Raw genomic sequence first — 20,160 nt, forward strand, 5'->3', positions numbered from 1 at the left:
TACAGAGTGGTTTTCATTAATTATATAGTGGTTTTTGTTAATTGATAGGTTTTTAGTGAATTTTTTGAATGAAATTTGTTAATTACATAGTGATGGTTTTTGTTAATTACATAGTGGTTTTCATTATTTATATAGTGGTTTTTGTTAATCGATAAGTTTTTATTGAATTTTGGAATGGAATTTGTTAATTACATAGTGATTTTCGTTAATTACAGAGTGGTTTTCATTAATTACATATTGGATTATGTTAATATTAATGTGGATTTTGCTTATTTTATAGTAATTTTTACAATATTTTTATTGTGGTTTTTTAATAAATTTAGTGGTTTTTAGATTTCATTTTTTTTTTAAATATGAACCATTTAAAAAAGTGAAATAAAAAAAAAACCAATTTTTGTTTTAAATTGATTTAAAAAAAACTATTCAAAAAAATAAAAAAAGATTATAAAACTAAAACTGAAATGCGTGAGAGGGGAATAATTGAGATAATTAGGGGATGGTGTTGGGAGAAAATAAAGGGATTTGCATAACTACCAAAAAAAATAATGGATTTTTCAAAATAATATAATATGGTAATTTTCAGTAATATTAAATAGGGGTATTTTGGATAATTTCAATCAATTGGATTTATAACAAATATCAATTAAAAAAAATGGATTTATCAAGAAATCAAAATTGAATGAGGGGTGTTTGTCATATAGCCCCATATGGGTTATTTGTCAAAAGCCCCCCATTACACAAGCCTAATTACAATAGATCCAAATTTTTTAGAACTTTTTGAGATAAATCCATTTCAGCATTAAATAATAAAAAATAATAAATTATCACTATTTTACCCCTAACTTAAAAGTAACGTAGATTTTATGATTGGAAAAAAAAATTAAAAAAGATTTGTAATATTTTTTCCTATTATATCGCAATTCATTACCAACAACACCGGCTTCTCCCGACAATCATTCATCAAGAAATCCTCATCGCAGCGGAAATATCTCCGTCGAGTTCCAATGGGTTTTAATCGCGTTATCGGTGCGCCCGACGAGCAGCCTCGAGATCGACGCCCACTTGTTCCCTCGAGATCAGCAAGACGGCTTTGGGGCTGCGGGTAGAAATTTGAAGCTTGTTTTCGAAATTGGGTGATTTACATGATTTTATTCCTGATTGTTTTCGCCATATTGACTTTGGAGTTTTTCAGTCATGGAGTTTTTATTTATTTATTTCCATTGGAGGTTGTGTGGAGGTGCTCGGTGCGGCGGCAGGTTTTGGAAATTGATATAGCTGATGTTGCTGTTATTAGTCTTCATCATTTCAATGGCCATTATCACCAAATTCTTCAATTAAATAGCTTTCTGTGATTTTTTTTTTCTTTTTCTTTTATTTTTTTTAATTTGCAGTTCACATTTTTAGTATTTATTAATAAGTTTTTCTAATTGTTAGTTTCTTCAGTGGTTTATCGAAGCCCAACATCTCAATCAGGAGTTATCTCGAGAGAAACGTAAATATATGAATATGTTTGCTTATATGTAGTGGAATTCGTTAATTACATGTACAAGAATTCGTTAATTACATTCGTTAATTACATGTACATGTTGATTTTATTAATTATAGAGTGGTTTTCATTAATTACATAGTGGATTTTTTCGTAATGGAATTCGTTAATTACATGTAAATAGTGATTTTATTAATTATAGAGTGGTTTTCATTAATTACATAGTGGATTTTTGTAATGAAATTCGTTTAATTATACAGTAGTTTTTGTTAATTACAGAGTGGTTTTCATTAATTATATAGTGGTTTTTGTTAATTGATAGGTTTTTAGTGAATTTTTTGAATGAAATTTGTTAATTACATAGTGATGGTTTTTGTTAATTACATAGTGGTTTTCATTATTTATATAGTGGTTTTTGTTAATCGATAAGTTTTTAGTGAATTTTGGAATGGAATTTGTTAATTACATAGTGATTTTCGTTAATTACAGAGTGGTTTTCATTAATTACATATTGGATTATGTTAATATTAATGTGGATTTTGCTTATTTTATAGTAATTTTTACAATATTTTTATAGTGGTTTTTTAATAAATTTAGTGGTTTTAGATTTCATTTTTTTTTAAATATGAACCATTTAAAAAAGTGAAATAAAAAAAAAAACCAATTTTTGTTTTAAATTGATTTAAAAAAAACTATTCAAAAAAATAAAAAAAGATTATAAAACTAAAACTGAAATGCGTGAGAGGGGAATAATTGAGATAATTAGGGGATGGTGTTGGGAGAAAATAAAGGGATTTGCATAACTACCAAAAAAAATAATGGATTTTTCAAAATAATATAATATGGTAATTTTCAGTAATATTAAATAGGGGTATTTTGGATAATTTCAATCAATTGAATTTATAACAAATATCAATTAAAAAAAATGGATTTATCAAGAAATCAAAATTGATTGAGGGGTGTTTGTCATATAGCCCCATATGGGTTATTTGTCAAAAGCCCCCCATTACACAAGCCTAATTACAATAGATCCAAATTTTTTAGAACTTTTTGAGATAAATCCATTTCAGCATTAAATAATAAAAAATAATAAATTATCACTATTTTACCCCTAACTTAAAAGTAACGTAGATTTTATGATTGGAAAAAAAAATTAAAAAAGATTTGTAATATTTTTTCCTATTATATCGCAATTCATTACCAACAACACCGGCTTCTCCCGACAATCATTCATCAAGAAATCCTCATCGCAGCGGAAATATCTCCGTCGAGTTCCAATGGGTTTTAATCGCGTTATCGGTGCGCCCGACGAGCAGCCTCGAGATCGACGCCCACTTGTTCCCTCGAGATCAGCAAGACGGCTTTGGGGCTGCGGGTAGAAATTTGAAGCTTGTTTTCGAAATTGGGTGATTTACATGATTTTATTCCTGATTGTTTTCGCCATATTGACTTTGGAGTTTTTCAGTCATGGAGTTTTTATTTATTTATTTCCATTGGAGGTTGTGTGGAGGTGCTCGGTGCGGCGGCAGGTTTTGGAAATTGATATAGCTGATGTTGCTGTTATTAGTCTTCATCACTTCAATGGCCATTATCACCAAATTCTTCAATTAAATAGCTTTCTGTGATTTTTTTTTCTTTTTCTTTTATTTTTTTTAATTTGCAGTTCACATTTTTAGTATTTATTAATAAGTTTTTCTAATTGTTAGTTTCTTCAGTGGTTTATCGAAGCCCAACATCTCAATCAGGAGTTATCTCGAGAGAAACGTAAATATATGAATATGTTTGCTTATATGTAGTGGAATTCGTTAATTACATGTACAAGAATTCGTTAATTACATTCGTTAATTACATGTACATGTTGATTTTATTAATTATAGAGTGGTTTTCATTAATTACATAGTGGATTTTTTCGTAATGGAATTCGTTAATTACATGTAAATAGTGATTTTATTAATTATAGAGTGGTTTTCATTAATTACATAGTGGATTTTTGTAATGAAATTCGTTTAATTATACAGTAGTTTTTGTTAATTACAGAGTGGTTTTCATTAATTATATAGTGGTTTTTGTTAATTGATAGGTTTTTAGTGAATTTTTTGAATGAAATTTGTTAATTACATAGTGATGGTTTTTGTTAATTACATAGTGGTTTTCATTATTTATATAGTGGTTTTTGTTAATCGATAAGTTTTTAGTGAATTTTGGAATGGAATTTGTTAATTACATAGTGATTTTCGTTAATTACAGAGTGGTTTTCATTAATTACATATTGGATTATGTTAATATTAATGTGGATTTTGCTTATTTTATAGTAATTTTTACAATATTTTTATAGTGGTTTTTTAATAAATTTAGTGGTTTTTAGATTTCATTTTTTTTTAAATATGAACCATTTAAAAAAGTGAAATAAAAAAAAACCAATTTTTGTTTTAAATTGATTTAAAAAAAACTATTCAAAAAAATAAAAAAAGATTATAAAACTAAAACTGAAATGCGTGAGAGGGGAAATAATTGAGATAATTAGGGGATGGTGTTGGGAGAAAATAAAGGGATTTGCATAACTACCAAAAAAAATAATGGATTTTTCAAAATAATATAATATGGTAATTTTCAGTAATATTAAATAGGGGTATTTTGGATAATTTCAATCAATTGGATTTATAACAAATATCAATTAAAAAAAATGGATTTATCAAGAAATCAAAATTGAATGAGGGGTGTTTGTCATATAGCCCCATATATATATGGTCTTTCTAGGGTGAGACCACCTATGTTCTAAATTTATATGAGATACATATTAATCACCATTATTTTTCTAAGATTAAATCTGAACCCTAGGAAAATAACATGGCCTATGTTCTAAAAAATCAAATACTTTACCAAATTATCCTTCGATTATTTTTTATTAAATTAATATAAAATTGATTAACATTGAATTGTCTAATTTACCCCCTACTATATTTTAATTAAATAATTAATTTAAATTCATTGTGAGTTTTATTTGATAAATAATCGAAAAAATGCATTCATTGGGGATAGAACTTGGGACATCCTAATACATTCATCACACTAACCATCCAAACACATTAACTTATTATGATATAATTAACTATAATTGTATAAATACTGTTAATTAAAATATTAATTACAACATTCATTATTATTAAGTGATATTAAATAAATTATTAACAAATTTAATATAATAAAGTTTGAAAACATATAAAGAATTGCAGTTCAATACGCCAAACATCTATCATTAATTATATAATATTAGAATTATTAATAAACTTCACCATTTAAAAATGTAAAGAATGCTCAATTAAATATAAAAAAATGCATAACTTAATTCAAACTCACTTATGTTATTAAATCGATAGTGTGACAAATCCAAATAAAAAATAAAATAATATGTTTTAGAAGAAGAAAAATTTATAACTCATTCCAATTAGTAGTTTTCTCACTTTAAAATAAAATTATATACTACAAATACTATATAGTGATTTTTCTTTTAATATTTAATTTAATCAAGTAGTAAGATTTGAATCGATTAAGTTCAAATCCTTTCAATTAGTAAACATTATTCAAATATTTGAATCGGTTGCTTAATTATTGACATAACGTGTTACATAATCGATTTAACTATTTATAAGTAATGTCTAATGTCTTTGTAATTCAACTTTGTCATAAAAAATAATAAATTTAATTCCTAACACATGTATGAACCTAATCGTAAATTATAATATTTTATCATAGCGTAATATTTGAACCAATTAAGCTCAAGTTATTTCAATTTGTAAACATTATTCAAATATTTGAATCGATTAATTAGCGCGCTCAACTATTGACAAGAACGTCTTAATCAAATTAACTATTATTATTAAAGTGTAATACATTTTTAATTCAATTTTATCATAAAAAAAAATAATTCCTAAATTACGTAAGAATCAAATCATATGATTAATTAAAGCGTATGATTTGAATCAATTAAGCGCAAATCCTTTTAATTTGTAAATATTATTCAAAATTTTAAATCGATTAAGTTCAACCACTGACAATAACGTATTAATCGAGTTAACTATTTATAATTAAAGTCTACTATCCTTTTAATTCAATTTTAACAAAAAAATAATAATTTAATTCGTAAAATCGTAAGAATCAAATCGTAAATCGTAAGATTTAATCTAACCATGAACCGATTAAATCTTACGATTTTTACGAATTAAATTTTATTATTTTTTATGATAAAATTCAATAAAGAAATATACTAAACTTTAACTATACATAGTTAAATTAATACGCTATTGTAAATAATTGACTTTAACCGATTCAAATATTTGAATATTGTCTACAAATTGAAATGAGTTGAGCTTAATCCTTCAAATCTTTGAATATTGTTTTTGAATTGAAAACACATGAGTTTAATTGATTCAAATATTACGATTTAATTAAATCTTACAATTTACGATTTAATTCAAACTTCAAATTCTTTCGAAATTCATTTTTAAATTACACGAGTTGATCAACATTTCCTTAGATTTTTAAAATATATTATATAAAGATTTGTTAGTATGGGATATTATTAATATATAATAATAATTATATGAGAATTAATCATTTATTTAACATTACTTATATAAGTTTTATAACCATTATAAATTGTAGCTTTGTGATATATATACGTATTGTTAGTTTATTGCCAATTATGTGTTGTGTCTTAATGGTAAGTGTTCTTTTATGTTTTCAGATGGTCACAAGTTTGAATTCATGTTGATGCAATTTTGGATGAGTGGTTTAATTATTTTTATGAATAATGATATAATTGACTTTATAAATTTTAATTCAGCAATAAATATAGATTTAAAATTGCATTAAAATAGAGAGGGTAAAATTGACATTTCATTAATAATTTATAATTTCCGATTTTTTTAAAATAATTATTGTACAAAGGGTATTTGCGACAATACATAAATGAGGAAAAAATATGTTTTTTTGCTAGGACACGTGTCACAATTTGAAGGGGTATCTCATATAAATTTAGAACACATGATCTCATGGTAGAAACACCCATATATATATAGTGAAGAAGAAATTAAGGTTAGCTGTAATTACAACTAGATCTCATCTGGTTTGAAAAATTACTTATAACTCGTGAAACACCATTTTTATCCATAATTAACCAAATATTGAGCAAACTATAGTATATATCATTACCTGAGGTTAGATCAAATTACTTAATTACAGAGACTTGTTTTAGAGTTTAATTTGAACTGTAAATTAAACTTTGGCATCAAGGAAATAATTACGATTTTGAAGTTGCAGGTGGTGTGTTTGTTTATATATGAATGGTAAAGACCTACCCGATGTAATATAGAATATTAAACCGAAGTTAGCATGGCAAAGAAAGATATACATACATCCGCGGTCTATCGTTATGAACAACTCGCGGTTGTAGTTGTTGTAAACGATATGAAATGTTGGCGTACCGAAATTTCGGTTCTGTTTTACCGAATTAACGTCCCTAATTTACCTCTGGATGGGTTTTTTTTGTAAGATAATACATAATTAACATCTCTAATTTCACAGGGGGTTTTCTACTATTTCAAGATTACCTAGGGGGAATATGCGGCATTAGACCAAATTTCACAGGGTGTTTTCTACTATTTCAAAATTACATAGTAGGGTTGTGCACGGCTCGGTTCGGCTCGGTTTTTGGCTAAAACCGAACACGAACCGAATATATCGGTTTTTGTAAAATTAAAAACCGTGTATGTCGATTTTTTATTGGTTCGGTTTCTTTCGGTTTCGGTTCGGTTTCGGTTTTTTTCGGTTCGGTTTCGGGGATTTTTCGGTTCAAGAGTAACTATATATTCAAGTACTACAAACAAAAGAATACAATTACAATTACTTTCACAACTTACTAATGCAATAAAAATATAAAATCTTTAATTGCATATGACTTAACGTTAGATGATGTATTATGCTTCATTTTTTTTTTCCTACTTTCATCTACCACATTATTAAAACCATGAACTCAAGTAAATTTTTAATTACTAAATAAATAAAATACAATGTCTCATTCTATGAACAAATACTTAGAATGAGACAAGTAATTGAAAGATAGAAAATAAAAATCATTTTATAGTTTCGGTTCGGTTCGGTTTTTCGGTTCGGTTATTTACCTTTCCACCATACCGAACCGAATAATTCGGTCTTTCAAAAATAAAAAACCGTACATACGGTTTGCTATTCGGTATGATTTGGAATAGCTCGGTTTTTCGATTTTTTGGTTCGATTTTTCGATTTTTCGATTTTTTTGCTCACCCCTATTATATGGGGTACTTTTACAATTTATTCATGCAACGAGCAATTAAGAACTCATTAAGAACTAACAAACAAAACATAAATTGGAATTGTCCTATACGAGACCTGGAAGGCAAGGCAACTACAGGTCAATAAAAATAAAATAAACTAAAAAATTGCATTTGTTGTTTTGCCTATCGAACTATATATACTATTCCCGCACGTGTGTTGAGCTTAATCCTTCAAATCTTTGAATATTGTTTTTGAATTGAAAACACATGAGTTTAATTGATTCAAATATTACGATTTAATTAAATCTTACAATTTACGATATGATTTAATTCAAACTTCAAATTCTTTCGAAATTCATTTTTAAATTACACGAGTTGATCAACATTTCCTTAGATTTTTAAAATATATTATATAAAGATTTGTTAGTATGGGATATTATTAATATATAATAATAATTATATGAGAATTAATAATTTATTTAACATTATTTATATAAGTTTTATAACCATTATAAATTGTAGTTTTGTGATATGTATCCGTATTGTTAGTTTATTGTCAATTATGTGTTGTGTCTTAATGGTAAGTGTTCTTTTATGTTTTCAGAACAATACATAAATGAGGAAAAAATAGATTTTTTTGCTAGGACATGTGTCACAATTTGAAGGGGTATCTCATATAAATTTAGAACACAGGATCTCATGGTAGAAACACCATTTTATTATTGAATTTAGAACACAGGATCTCATGATAGCATCAAATGGAAGCATATATAAACACCAATATTGCAATTATTCAAATTTTTAATGTTATAAACATATGAACTCTGTATATATATTGGACCGAGTATATGATTCAACCATTGTATTTAATGTGGATGATCAAAATTCAAACTTTATTATATGACCTATTCTAATATGATTTTTAAAAAACAATAGAAAAAATAATTACAAAAATGATCTTCGGTTACCCTAGGGTTGCGGATGGAAGAAAATAATTATTTAAATACATGAAAATAAAAACTATAATATTGACTTTCATTATCGACCGATACAAACGTCACATGTTTTTTTCAAAAGTAATAGAAAAAAAAATTACAAGAATAATATTATTTACAACCTTTGTTAGCAAGATGGAAAAATATAGTTTCCACATTTTCAATTTGAATTTCAAAAAATATATAATATCGTCGCATTTATTACATTCGACGAGTCAACGGCTCTCACGTTATTTCAGGACTATTCACTTTAATTCACCTTCCGTCACTCACCTAACGCCATTAAATAATTGTTTATCTCGATGTACCTAAAGCACGCGAAAAAGCATCGTCCTGAGCTGTCAAATTATAACTATTTTATAATACGTAATGAAGTCTAACATATTCTCATTTCGCCCCACTTTCACCAATAATAATCCTTGGAGACCAACTTTCGTCTACCATCTAGGCTTTATTTTAACTATATCAACATATCTAAAGAAAAAAAATTACAAATATCGTAACACAAGAATTATTTAAATACATGAAAATAAAAACTATAATATTGACTTTCATTATCGACCGATACAAACGTCACACATTTTTTTCAAAAGTAATAGATAAAAGAAAAATTACAAGAATAATATTATGTACAACATTTGTTTGCAAGATGGAAAAAATATAGTTTCCACATTTTCAATTTGAATTTAAAAAAACTATATAATATCGTCGCATTTATTACATTCGGCGAGTCAACGGGTCTCACGTTATTTCAGGACTATTCACTTTAATTCACCTTCCGCACTCACCGCCATTAAATAATTGTTTATCTCGATGTACATAAAGCACGCGAAAAAGCAGCGTCCTGAGCTATCAAATTTCTACTATTTTCTGATACGTAACGAAGTCTAGCATATTCTCATTTCGCCCCCACTTTCACTAAAAATAATCATCGGAGACCAACTTTCGTCTACCATCTAGGCTTTATTTTAAATATATCAACATATCTAGGAAAAAATAAATTACAAATATCGTAACACAAGAATTACGAAAATACGAAGCAATTATCAAAATTAAAGACAAAAGATCTCACAAAATAATGAATTACAATAACACAACCCTAAAAGTAACAAGCAAATTCAGAAAATCATATTTAAACTTTATAATTACTAAAAAAAAAAATACTTATACAAAAAGAGCCACGTCACATAAAATAAAGGGTTCCAAATGAAATGATACAAAACTACGAGTACCATTTCACAATAAAACAGAAACCCGAGGGCACATAAAAAAAAATATTTTCTCGGACATTTTGTATTTAAATAGGGGGGTGGCACCCCCATAATATAATATTTCGCAGTAAAAAACTTTTAGAGCAACGCTATATTTCCTCTGTAAAACTCTCTCTGCGGCCCCGCGTTTGGCTGTCTTTGTGTAATAATCTAGCTGCCTTTTTCTCTCTCTCTAAAACCACATATTAATAAAAAAAAGAAAAATGTATGCGCAAGGTAATGTCAGTAAAAAACTTTTGTTAACGATAGCGAAGGAAATAGAAGAAACAAGAACAACAAGTACTGTAATGAAAACCAACGACGAAGAAAAACTCAAAGGAAAATTACATGAGACCCAGTACTGTACTTCTGATTCTGATTCTGATTTTTGTCCTGAAGACCCCACAACTTCTTCATCCGAGGTTTTTTTTTTTATCTTTTAATTAGCTTTTATTATTTTATTTTAATTATTTGTTGTCTGTGTGGGTTCTTTGACTAAAACATATGTTTTTTGTTTTGTTTTTTTTTGGTGTTCACGAAAGGAAGAAGATGAAGAGGACTAAAATGCAATTAGAAAGCATAAACATGGGTGCTTCTGCAAAGTCTAAAAGACTCAAATCTGACAAAGAAGTGAGAATTTATTTATTTATTTATTTTTGTGATTTTTTTGGTGTTTGGATCCATTAGAGTTCTTGATTTTGTTATATGTGCAAGTTTGAATTGATGCATGTCAAGTTTTTGTGCTTAATTGTGTTGTGCAAGTTGTTTTTTTGTCAATAGATTTGGCATTAGAGGGTAATTTTTCATGTGGGTTTCTTTCGATTTTCGATAAGATCTAGATTTAACGCCGTTTCGTTTTGTTTTATCGAGGGCGGCGGGTTTTTTTTATTAAAAAATCAATGTTTCCGTAATTCGGAATTTCTTGAAACCCTAAAAGCGTTATCGAAATTGAAAAAGATGCCGGATTTTTCTTAATTGTAATTTACGATGCGGCATTGGCCGTGGATTTGATTAATTCGTGTTGAAACCCTAAAAGCGTTATCGAGATCGAAAAGATGCCGCTTTTTTAAATTTTAATTTATGATGCGGCGTTGGTCGTGGATTTGATTAACTCGTATTGAAACCCTAAAAGCGTTGTCGAGATTGAAAGGATGCCAATTTTTTTTTAATTGTAATTTATGATGCGGCGTTGGTCGTGGATTTGATTAATTAGTGTTGAAACCCTAAAAAGCATTTTCGAAATTGAAAAGATGTCGACTTTTTCAATTGTAATTTATGATGCGGCATTTGGTCGTGGATTTGATTAATTCGTATTGAACCCCTAAAAGCGTTATCATAATGAAAATATGCCCTTTTTTTAATTGTAATTTATGATGCTCGTGGATTTGATTAATTTGTATTTGTTAACGCATAGGGCACGATTTTCATTCGCATTCTTGCATTATTTGCGCAATATATTTTTCACTGAATTTTAGAGCAATTGACTGCAATAATCTAAAGATAATTTGCCATAAAATAGAAATTGACATATTGCATAATGTTCATTTTCTTCCATTTGTATCATCTCAATGAGCTTGGTTTGCACAGCTAGTGAACTCCTTAATCACCCCCCACCCCCACCCTCCACCCCCCACTTGCACCCCCCGTTTTTCACGAAAACGAATGAGTCCTAAAACAACTGAAAGATAATCAGATAAAATAAATTATATACATATATATATATATATATATATTCCGTTGCGTGTGCATTTTGTTTTGAAATCATGCCCTTGTGATGAGTTGATAAATGATGATAGTATAATGAAATAATGAAGAATTACTTGCACTAAACTCCCCCCCCACCCCGACCCAACCCGCCTCACATTTTTTTCTTCTTAAATTCCCGAACAGGTGTGCTCGGATAACTCCAAGAAACCACAAAGGTATAATTTTTATTTATTTATTTTTTGTTTACGGAGAAAAGAAAAAAAAAGAATCTATTTATTTGAAAAAAATTGTGACTGTGAAATTTACGTGCAACAAGAAGTGAGCGTAAACGAACTCGTGATTGTGACATATACGAGGACGAAGAAGCTAAGCGCTCCGTCATGCAACGAGCAGCTGAATTGCTAGCTCGTTTGGAAAAGGAGTATAACCTTCCCTCCTTACGTTAAGTGTATGCTCCCATCAAATGTTTCCCAAGGGTTTTGGCTGGTATGCTTTAACCGAATGATATCCTCGTTTTTTTTTAAATTTTTTTTTTTTTTTTTTATTATTAATGGGCAAGTGGTTGTTATGGCAGCATCTACCGAAGAAATTCTGCACGGTTAATTTGCCGAATGAAGATACGCCAGTTGTACTTGTGGATGAATTAGGGAGGGAGCACACAACGTCGTATCTCTTGGGGAGGAATGGATTGAGTGCCGGATGGAGGGCTTTCTCTATGAAACACAAATTACTTAAAGGAGATTTACTCATTTTCCTTTTGACCGAGCCTTGCAAATTTAAGGTTATTCATTTTTTTTATTTTTTATTTTTTATTTTTTCATTTTTAATTTTTTATATCGCAGTTTAATCTATAACGTTAATGATTTTGAACCAATTTATTATTTTTTCAAGTAGTTAAATTGCTATCGGTATTTTGATGAGCATTATTATTACTATTATTGTGCGTTGTAGGTGCACATTGTGAGAGTAAATGACATAGAAGTCCTATTTGCTGCACTTTGCCTCATGGATTTGCGTTTTTCTTGTGAATGGAATGATTCCGGTTGGTTTTTTTCTCATTGTGCACATTTTTTAATTTTACTTTTTTTTTTTCCGATTTTTCATTATTTACACTTTCAAGATTAAAATTCTATCTTTTCTATATGTATAAAATTGTAATTTTTTTTTATAATATTATTATTTGAATGAAGATTCGGAGAAGAAAGATAAGCGGAAGCGAAGGAGAAGAAATTACGTGGACCCTGCTCTGTTTGAAATGCTTATGCCTTCGGAGAAGGTCGAAGAAAGAAACGTACCAAAGTCTTCAAGTAGTAATAGTGATGGTTTTAGCTCCGAAGTGATTGAAGGTTATCGGACATTTAGAATTATCTCGAGAATTAATGAATTTCTTTTAATCCCCGAAAATTGTTTCATTGACTTTGGAAATTGTGTTTGCAGGCTCCGAAAGTACGTCCTAACGAGCTGAAAACAGAGGAACACATTCTTGTGGGGGTTGTTTCATGTATGTATGAGAAAATGTGAAGAGCTTCTTTTCTTTCGCGGGGGTAAGAGATGTAAATAGTCTCGACGAATCGGGGCAAAAGGTGATATTAGAGTTTACATCTTGAAAGTTTTTTAGGTTTCGGCATATGAATATACACCGGCATTGAACATCGAAAGGTAGAACGAAAGTGAATCGGTATTCTTTTTTTCCTTTCATAGTAAAGTTGTTTATTTTGAAGGAACAAATGTAAGAGTCTTAGTTAGTAGTGTTTAAAGGTTTACATGACAAGTTTTACATGTTTTTTTTTTGTAATGCAAATTAAGAAGTTACATCTTTTATCTCATTTGTAGCTTTCATGGTTCGATCTTTGTACACATGACTCCCCTTGTAGTTTGAATTTTGTGCACATGATCCCCACTTGTAGTTTGAACTTTGTGCACATGACCCCCCGTAATTTGAATTTTGTGCACATGAACCCCCCTTGTAGTACGAACTTTGTGCACATGACCCCCTGTAATTTGAATTTTGTGCACACGACTCCCCCTTTTAGTTTGAATTTTGTGCACACGACTCCTCTTGTGATTTGAACTTTGTGCACATGACTCCCCCTTGTATTTCACTTGGTATAATGCTGTATTGAAAATATAAGAGGATCATATGCACAAATTTAAAAACTGCAGGGGGGTAAGTGCTATTTAACCTTTTTCTTTTTATTTTCTTGGAATAATCTAATAACGATCTCAATTATATACTTTTCAAGCTTCAATGATCAATGATACTAGTGTAAAGACATAAGTAGGCCAGAACATAATAGAAAATTTAATATTCGTTGAGGGGCTATAAATATAGTTTCCCACCTGAGGTAGGAGGTGCTTTATGTTATCAATATGTGTTTTCTTACATCGGTTTTTATCTGGTCTTATAGTAATGAAATTACAATTAGCACAACCGCTGATCCCGACGGTTGTCTGAATGTGAATTCCTCTGCCCTGGACCAAGCAAAAGGGATTCAAGCGAATTCGTTTGAACAGTTCCCTAGTTTTTTGAAACAGTTGCTTAAATCGCATCTGTCTGGAAAATTTTATTTGGTAAGTCGAAGTTTTGTCCTCTATAAATATATAAACGTTATTCATGCGTCAAACTATGGAGAATTATTCTTTTGTGACAGGGTTTACCAAAGAAATTTTGTGATGCACATTTGCCAAGCCATATATTGGTTGACGAAAACGATCAAGAATACAATACAAAGTACTCTGTTCGAAAAAATAGACTGCGTGGTGGTTGGAGGGGTTTCTCCATTGAACACAAATTGCTAGAGGGCGACGCGTTAGTATTCCATCTGATTGAGCCTTGCAAGTTTAGGGTAACTCTTCAAGCCTCGTTTTTACATGCATATTTTTATCTTTATCTAGTTAAATGTGGGTGTTCATGCATATTAAGCATCGTAAATAATGGAAACAGCTGGATTATGACCTAGACAGTTAAAGGTTATGGGTTATTGGTGTCTGAATGTGTACTAGATTCAATCAAGTTATATTACTGGTTCATTTTGTATAATATTAGTTGCAATGCGTAACTGAATATACATGGCCACGTAACTTTTAGAATTCCTTTTTGTGTGTAATAGTTGACAAGTCCAGTGTCGGATTAATGCGTTAATTTGTCATAAACTCATAATGCATGTGCCTTTACCACTTTATCTTATTCTCGTCCTAATTTACAGAACATGATTAGGGTCTTTGACAGCTTAATCTTTGCTTTTTTTTAAGGTATACATTGTGAGAGCAGGCAAAATAACAGAAAACGAAGGGGCAATCGGCCTTCAGACTTATGATTTTGAGAACATTAAGCCAATTAGTGCCGGTAAGATAGCTCACGTCTCATTATTTGTAATTCTATATTTGCAACATTGTTCAAGAAACATAGTGTAAAAACTTTTGAACAGCGAAAATGGAAGACCAAATGGAAGAAAATGCATGTACTGGAAAAACAGCAAGGCAGGTGTACCTAAACTCTCTTGAAGTAGTAGATAGCCATCACGAAACAAAAAAAGGCAAGATTAACACCCGACAGTGAAATTCACATGCATCACTCTGCCAATAGCATCGATCAATTTAAAGATATAAGTGGTTTTGAGGATTTCAAGATCCATTTGGGTGGCCTAATTCTCGACTCGGAGATACCTAAAAAAATATTACAACCTCTGCTGCAGTCAAAGAATGTTTCTGCACGACCACCTTATAAATGGCCTCAGCACAAAGTTAGCCGTTGTAATGATTTCCGAAACTACAAATATATCCGAAGCTGTGAGATCTGCTGACGTGTCGACTTCTCTTCATCATTTGGAATGCTGGGAAAAGACTTTGTAATTTCTGTCAATTTACCGTTAGTCCGTTAGTTAAGGAGGTGATGCACATGCTTGATTCCATGAGTACTAACGCTAAGGCTCTGATTGGTTCATGGATTTCAAAATAGGGAAAATGAAAATGCAAAGTAAAAGGAAATCAAGGACTTTTGAAATCCCTATTGTATTTGGTTTCTAGGAAAAATGGCAATGAAATAATTTTCTGGAAAATCATTTTTCTTAGTTTTGTTTGGTTCTTAGAAAAATGGTGAGAAAAATATCAACTTAGTCATTACAAAAAATAAAGTTCAAAACTTCAAACTATAAATACCAGTTTCCAAATAATAATAATAATAATAATAATAATAATCAAAAAATAAAAGAAAAATAAAAAAATAAAAGAAAAAATATAATCTGTCAAATTTCTACTTCCCGGACACACAGACTATGTGAAATTTATTGCTGAAGGGGAGAAATCATTTGGGCGGATTACAATAAAGAGTCAACGGCGGCGGTGCGGCGGTGTTCGTGGGTGGAGCAGAGAAATTATCCTGACGGCCAAGAATTAATTGGCGTCGACGGCGATGGTGGTGGGTGGGTAAGAGAAATAATCCGGCGGAGGACAAGAGAGGTTCAACGCCGACGACGATGGTAGTGGGTGGAGCGGAGAAATCACCGGGCGGAGGACCAGAAAGAGTTGACGGAGGAGAGGAAAACAGAGAGGCTACAGGCGGCGGCGGCAGCGGAGGTGGAGAGGTTGTGAAAGGCGGCAGCAGCAGCGGCGGCGATGGAGGTGGAGAGGTTGTGAAAGGCGGCGGATGATTGAAGAAAATTAAAAAATATAATGGAGAAGAAAGGTCCGATCGATCATTATTTTTTTATTTTCTACATTTTCCTCACTTTTTTTGAGGAAAATAAATTTTCCTTATTTTAGGTTAAAAATGTTTCCCCCTTTTTCTCCGAATTACATTACCGACTATTTTACATTGTAGCCAAACAAGAAAAATGGATTACTTTGACTTTTCACAATTTTACCTACCACTTTCTTCAAACCAATCATAGCCTAAAATGACTGAAATGACGAAAATGTTGAATTTTTGAAACATGAGGGACCAAATGTGAAGTCGGTGCAAATTTAAGGGATGGAAACTATATATTTTCGCTATTAAATTGTGAATTGTTTTCTACAAAAAGATATATCTTTATTTTTAATTTTTATTATGGGTCTTTGTAGGGTGAGACCACCTGTGTTCTAAATTTATATGAGATATATATTAATCACCATTAATTTTCTAAGATTAAATCCGAACCCTAGGAAAATAACATGGCCTATGTTCTAAAAAATGAAATACTTTACCAAATTATCCTTCGATTATTTTTGTATTAAATTAATATAAAATTGATTAACATTGAATTGTCTAATTTACCCCCTACAATGTTTTAATTAAATAATTAATTTAAATTCATTGTGACCGAGTTTTATTTGATAAATAATCGAAAAAAATGCATTAATTGGGGATAGAACTTGGGACATCCTAATACATTCATCACTCTAACCATCCAAACACATTAACTTATTATGATATATTTAACCATAATTGTATAAATATTGTTAATTAAAATATTAATTACAACATTTATTATTATTAAATGATATTAAATAGGGTAAATTACAAACACCCCCCTGAGGTATGATCAAATTACAAAAAAACCCCTCTTGTTTGGATAATTACATCTACCCCCTCAACTATGATTTTTTCTTAGACCTCCACCTTTATGGTGCCAATTTCAACATAGTCATCTAGATTCCGTGAAATGTGCTCTAGTTTGTACTCGTTTTGAGTAAAAAATACAGTTTCCGATGCACCACAAATTGATATATACAAGCTAAAAATCACATATTATGATCATCTTGCTTCATAATGTAGAGTTTGAATGGGATAAAACGGGTACAAAAGTGATAATATTACATATAATCTCGAAAATTTCACTTAATTTGAGGAGTTGAGGGGGGTGGTTGTAATTATCCAAACAAGAGGGGTGTTTTTGTAATTTGACCATACCTTAGGGGGGTGTTTGTAATTTACCCTATTAAATAAATTATTAACATATTTAATATAATAAAGTTTGAAAAAAATATAAAGAATTGCAGTTCAATACGCCAAACATCTATCATTAATTATATAATATTAGAATTATTAATTAACTTCACCATTTAAAAATGTAAAGAATGCTCAATTAAATATAAAAAAATGCATAACTTAATTCAAACTCACTTATGTTATTAAATCGATAGTGTGACAAATCCAAATAAAAAATAAAATAATATGTTTTAGAAGAAGAAAAATTTATAACTCATTCCAATTAGTAGTTTTCTTACATTAAAATAAAATTATATACTACAAATACTATATAGTGATTTTTCTTTTAATATTTAATTTAATCAAATAGTAAGATTTGAATCGATTAAGTTAAAATCCTTTCAATTAGTAAACATTATTCAAATATTTGAATCGGTTGCTTAATTATTGACATAACGTGTTACATAATTGATTTAACTATTTATAAGTAATGTCTAATGTCTTTGTAATTCAATTTTGTCATAAAAAATAATAAATTTAATTCCTAACACATGTACGAACCTAATCGTAAATTATAATATTTTATCAAAGCGTAATATTTGAACCAATTAAGCTCAAGTTATTTCAATTTGTAAACATTATTCAAATATTTGAATCGATTAGTTAGCGCGTTCAACTACTGACAAGAACGTCTTAATCAAATTAACTATAATTAATTAAAGTGTAATACATTATTAATTCAATTTTATCATAAAAAAATAATTCCTAAATTACGTAAGAATCAAATCATATGATTAATTAAAGCGTATGATTTGAATCAATTAAGCGCAAATCCTTTTAATTTGTAAATATTATTCAAAATTTTGAATCGATTAAGTTCAACCACTGACAATAACGTATTAATCGAGTTAACTATTTATAATTAAAGTCTACTATCCTTTTAATTCAATTTTAACAAAAAAATAATAATTTAATTCGTAAAATCGTAAGATTTAATCTAACCATGAACCGATTAAATCTTACGATTCTTACGAATTAAATTTTATTATTTTTATTATAAAATTCAATAAAAAAAGATACTAAACTTAAACTATACATAGTTAAATTAATACACTATTGTAAATTATTGACTTTAACCGATTCAAATATTTGAATATTATCTACGAATTGAAATGAGTTGAGCTTAATCCTTCAAATCTTTGAATATTGTTTTTGAATTGAAAACACATGAGTTTAATTGATTCAAATATTACGATTTAATTAAATCTTACAATTTACGATTTAATTCAAACTTCAAATTCTTTCGAAATTCATTTTTAAATTACACGAGTCGATCAATATTTCCTTAGATTTTTAAAATATATTATATAAAGATTTGTTAGTATGGGATATTATTAATATATAATAATAATTATATGCGAATTAATAATTTATTTAACATTATTTATATAAGTTTTATAACCATTATAAATTGTAGCTTTGTGATATATATCCGTATTGTTAGTTTATTGACAATTATGTGTTGTGTCTTAATGGTAAGTGTTCTTTTATGTTTTCACATGGTCACAAGTTTGAATTCTATAAATTTTAATTCAGCAATAAATATAGATTTAAAATTGCATTAAAATAGAGAGGGTAAAATTGGCATTTCATTAATAATTTATAATTTGCGATATTTTTAAAATAATTATTGTACAAAGGGTATTTGCGACAATATATAAATGAGGAAAAATAGGTTTTTTTGTTAGGACACGTGTCACAATTTGAAGGGGTATCTCATATAAATTTAGAACACACGATCTCATGGTAGAAACACCCATATATATATATAGTGAAGACGAAATTAGGGTTAGCTGTAATTACAACTAGATCTCATCTGGTTTGAAAAATTACTTATAACTCGTGAAACACTACTTTTATCCCTAATTAACCAAATATTGAGCAAACTATAGTATATATCATGTCCTGAGGTTAGATTAAATTACGTAATTACAGAGACTTGTTTTAGAGTTTAATTTAACTATAAATTAAACTTTGGCATCAAGGAAATAATTACGATTTTGAAGTTGCAGATGGTGTGTTTGTTTATATATGAATGGTAAAGACCTACCCGGTGTAATATAGAATATTAAACCAAAGTTAGCATGGCAAAGAAAGATATACATACATCCGCGGTCTATCGTTATGAACAGCTCGCAGTTGTAGTTGTTGTAAACGATATGAAATGTTGGCGTACCGAAATTTCGATTATGTTTACCGAATTAACATCCCTAATTTACCTCTGGATGGGTTTTTTTTTGTAAGATAATACAGAATTAACATCCCTAATTTCACAGGGGGTTTTCCACTATTTCAAGATTACCTAGGGGGAATATGCGGCATTAGACCAAATTTCACAGGGGGTTTTCTACTATTTCAAAATTACATAGTAGGGTTGTGCACGGCTCGGTTCGGCTCGGATTTTGGCTAAAACCGAACACGAACCGAATATATCGGTTTTGTA

The 20,160-nt window shown here is 29.3% G+C and overlaps 1 protein-coding gene and 1 pseudogene across 2 annotated transcripts; both read left to right on the forward strand.

Annotated features, from left to right (window-relative positions):
• The first annotated feature begins 10,227 nt into the window (after positions 1–10,227).
• Positions 10,228–13,605, forward strand: LOC105970536 (uncharacterized). Its single transcript, XM_088821925.1, is given in 9 exon segments — positions 10,228–10,464; positions 10,585–10,672; positions 11,933–11,964; positions 12,066–12,168; positions 12,170–12,235; positions 12,324–12,530; positions 12,701–12,791; positions 12,940–13,095; positions 13,187–13,605. Coding segments are annotated over 9 exon segments (837 nt in total). The 5' UTR covers positions 10,228–10,390; the 3' UTR covers positions 13,207–13,605.
• Positions 13,606–13,789: 184 nt separating this feature from the next.
• LOC105970584 (B3 domain-containing protein Os01g0234100-like) lies at positions 13,790–16,769 on the forward strand (annotated as a pseudogene). The gene is made up of 5 exons (XR_016033164.1): positions 13,790–14,320; positions 14,401–14,595; positions 15,002–15,095; positions 15,178–15,672; positions 16,640–16,769. The product of XR_016033164.1 is annotated as a B3 domain-containing protein Os01g0234100-like (transcript).
• The last annotated feature ends 3,391 nt before the right edge of the window (positions 16,770–20,160 follow it).

Source organism: Erythranthe guttata, chromosome 8, assembly GCF_056151865.1.
Source record: "Erythranthe guttata isolate IM_541 chromosome 8, IM_541, whole genome shotgun sequence".
NCBI lineage: Eukaryota > Viridiplantae > Streptophyta > Magnoliopsida > Lamiales > Phrymaceae > Erythranthe > Erythranthe guttata.